Below are 3,028 nucleotides of genomic sequence, written 5' to 3' on the forward strand. Positions count from 1 at the left end.
TCATGCGGCGGCCACCATCTGCGATTCGATTTTGTCCGGCGGAAGAGACTCGGCACCACCTCGCCATCCTTTTACACAGATCTCCGTGAAAACTCCGGCGGCCGGACACATATCTCAACGGAGTGGTCTCGTTTGACCAACCCTGCCATGGTTCCCGCCTCCTTCGTTCGTCCGAAGGTAATGCCGTGCTTTCATGCTATTGGCGTCCACGCCAACCTCATGTAGGTTAGCCTAGCTAGCGCTATAGTTTAGCTCCGCCACCCGGGTAGCCACCTATACATTTTGGCTTTTTCATTATCAATAACATCGCAAGTTCATGTGGTTGTGCTGTGCTGAGGTATGGAGGACGACAACGGATACGCGGGCGGGGATTCTAGTTCGGATAATGAATCCACGTCGTCTAGTCCTAGGAACGGGCCATTTGGTGACGAAGGAACTGACGACGGAAACGTGAGGCTTGAGCACGAATTAGGTGTTGATCATGAGCAGGCCGATCCTGCTGATTTGGACTACATGAGCGATGTAAGTTGTATACCTCGTTTCCTATTCATACCTGAAGCGATGATAAATACAAGGAACGTGACGCCAAGTTATGACGCGTATGGTTTCATTTCTTTTTACAGTCCATGATGGGCTCCGGCGATGAATATGAATACATTGGGGATTCGGACATTGACATGGGGCATGAAGAAGACCCTGAAGAATCGGAGGTTATTACGGGGTCCTACTCGGGAAGCACAAGTGAGGTACGTTGATCAGCGTGGATACGTTACATGATTTAATGATATCAAGACTTATATATGTATTTCACATTGTGTAGTTGCAAGACCATCTTCAGGACGAAGAAGCGGGAGACTGCAATTTTAACATGAACATTGAACTTGACGAAGATCGGCGTGGTAGATACCGTCAGATAATGGAGATGTTTTTATATTCGAAAGATGCTGCTTACAGTTTCTACAACAAGTATGCTAAAGAAAATGGATTCAGCATAAGAAGAGACAAGGTGAAACAAACCAAGAATGCTCCCGGACAAGTAGGCTTAAGGCATTTTGTCAGTTCAAGGGAAGGAAAACGTCATAAGAGGTACTTTGCCAACCTGGGAGGCCGCTCGCAAAGGCTAAGGGCTGAATCTCGATGCAACTGCAAAGTGCATCTCGTTGTGAAGCTCGACCGTCGGCGTGGGGTTTGGGTTGTTGCAAGGTTCGACGACCTCCACAACCATATATTGGCCAAAGCGGATGAAGTCCCATTTCTTTGGTCGCAGAGGAAAATCAAAGATTTTCAGAAAGCAGAAATTTTAGCATTGGGAGCTGCTGGGGTCAGAAAGCACATGATCATGAGTAGCTTCATAAGCAAATACGGGAGATACAACGAAGTGGGATTCGTGAGATGGGACGTGTATAACATGTGTGCCAGAGAGAAGAGAAAGCTGATTGCGAATGGTGACGCGTCCACCTCACTCGGCATTATGCTCAGCAGGAGGGACAATGATCCTGATTTTTTTTTCGAGTACCAGGCAGATGAGATGGGACGTCTGCGAAGCATGTTCTGGTGTGATTCGCAGTCACGTCAGGACTATCAGGATTTTGGCGACGTCGTCGTGTTTGACAGTACCTACAAGATGAACCGGTATGGCATGCCATTCATTCCCTTTGTTGGTCTGAACAATCATTGTAAGATCACAGTTTTTGGGTGCGCCATCGTTTTAGACGAGACTGAAGAAACGTACATATGGCTGCTCCAAACATTCTTGAGAGCCATGTGTCAGAAGAAACCGAAGACTGTGATCACTGATGGTGACGCTTCTATGATCAGGGCTATTGGGGCCGTCCTCATAGGCGTATGGCACCGTCTATGTTCTTGGCATAGAGAAAAACATGAAGAAGCACCTTAGTTTCAAATCAACAAAAGAGTTCCGGTCTCTCATATACTACACCACTTCAGAAGACAGGTGGAACGCGTTTGTTCAGAAATGGCGGACAGATAGAACAGAACGATGGCTGAGGAGGATGTACAGAAAGAAAAGACTGTGGGCCGCATCCTATCTCTCGGGAGGATTTTTTCTAGGTATGAAAAGCAATCAGAGAAGTGAAAGTTGAACTCATGCCTCCACCTTCACCCTGACTTCGGGATGACTCTCGTCGATTTGATAGTGCACTATGAGAACGCAATTGTTCGTATCCGCGAGGCAGAGGCAAGTGATGACTGTAGCTGTTCTCAGACACTAGCTGTGGCAGTTACAAACTATAAGGCGATCGAGGTGGCCGCTTCACGTGTGTTCACTCCGGCAAACTTTTATATGGTGCAGAAAGATCTCAAGAATATTGGCGGCCTACAAGTGTTTGATGTACACGAAGGAGATCCTCGCGGTTTCATCGTTGGATGGAAAAACAGCAACAGGTAGAGGTTCGCCGTGGACTACACACCTAGAAGTTCTGAAGAAACTATCAAGTGCAGCTGTCGTAGGATGGCTCGGAAGGGTCTCCCTTGCAAGCATATCCTCTACATACTAAAGGTATTGAAATTGGAAGAAATTCCTCAGTGTTGTGTTCTTACACGCTTCTCGAAAAGGGCCAGGCATGGAGTGCCCGCGAGGCGAAAAAGTGATCTGTTTGCATGGGGATGGTCCGGAGCAGGGGAGCGGAAACGATACAGCGAGCTTAGCGTATTAGGCTCGGAGGCTTTCCACGTCGCGTGCAATGATCGGGTCCTGTTCGGTGAGATGAAAGGATTCTTGAAGAACATGATATCGAAGAAACAAGCTGGGGGCAACAGATTCTTCGACGAAGAAGATGGTAAGAAAACAGATATTCACATACCCATTGATTGGTGATCCCGTCAAAGTTTGTACCAAAGGAGCGCCCAAGCAGAAGACTAAATTTCGGCACGTTCAGAACTCGCCTGTAACGAAAAATGGCCGGCCACTAGCATTCGACGAGCGAACAAACCAGGAGCTGTGAGACCCCGAGACTGGATTTATGCAATTTAGCCCCCAAATGCTAACTCGCGCATAAATCAAGTCCCA

General features: G+C 47.6%; 1 protein-coding gene across 1 annotated transcript; it reads left to right on the top strand.

The window, feature by feature from the left end:
- The first annotated feature begins 339 nt into the window (after nucleotides 1-339).
- Nucleotides 340-1,897, top strand: LOC104585517 (protein FAR1-RELATED SEQUENCE 5-like). The gene is made up of 3 exons (XM_010242438.1): nucleotides 340-522; nucleotides 624-746; nucleotides 821-1,897. The coding sequence occupies exons 1-3, from the start codon at nucleotides 340-342 to the stop codon at nucleotides 1,895-1,897; spliced, it is 1,383 nt and encodes a 460-aa protein (XP_010240740.1).
- Nucleotides 1,898-3,028: the final 1,131 nt, after the last annotated feature.

The sequence above is a fragment of the Brachypodium distachyon genome, chromosome 5, assembly GCF_000005505.3.
Source record: "Brachypodium distachyon strain Bd21 chromosome 5, Brachypodium_distachyon_v3.0, whole genome shotgun sequence".
Lineage (NCBI taxonomy): Eukaryota > Viridiplantae > Streptophyta > Magnoliopsida > Poales > Poaceae > Brachypodium > Brachypodium distachyon.

What these genes read in the sequence shown, in the direction of transcription:
- LOC104585517 (XM_010242438.1), top strand. Translation starts at nt 340, where the DNA reads ATGGAGGACGACAACGGATACGCGGGCGGGGATTCTAGTTCGGATAAT. An exon ending in ATTTGGACTACATGAGCGAT is followed by an intron (nt 523 to 623) that starts GTAAGTTGTATA and finishes TTCTTTTTACAG; the next exon opens with TCCATGATGGGCTCCGGCGA. An exon ending in ACTCGGGAAGCACAAGTGAG is followed by an intron (nt 747 to 820) that starts GTACGTTGATCA and finishes CACATTGTGTAG; the next exon opens with TTGCAAGACCATCTTCAGGA.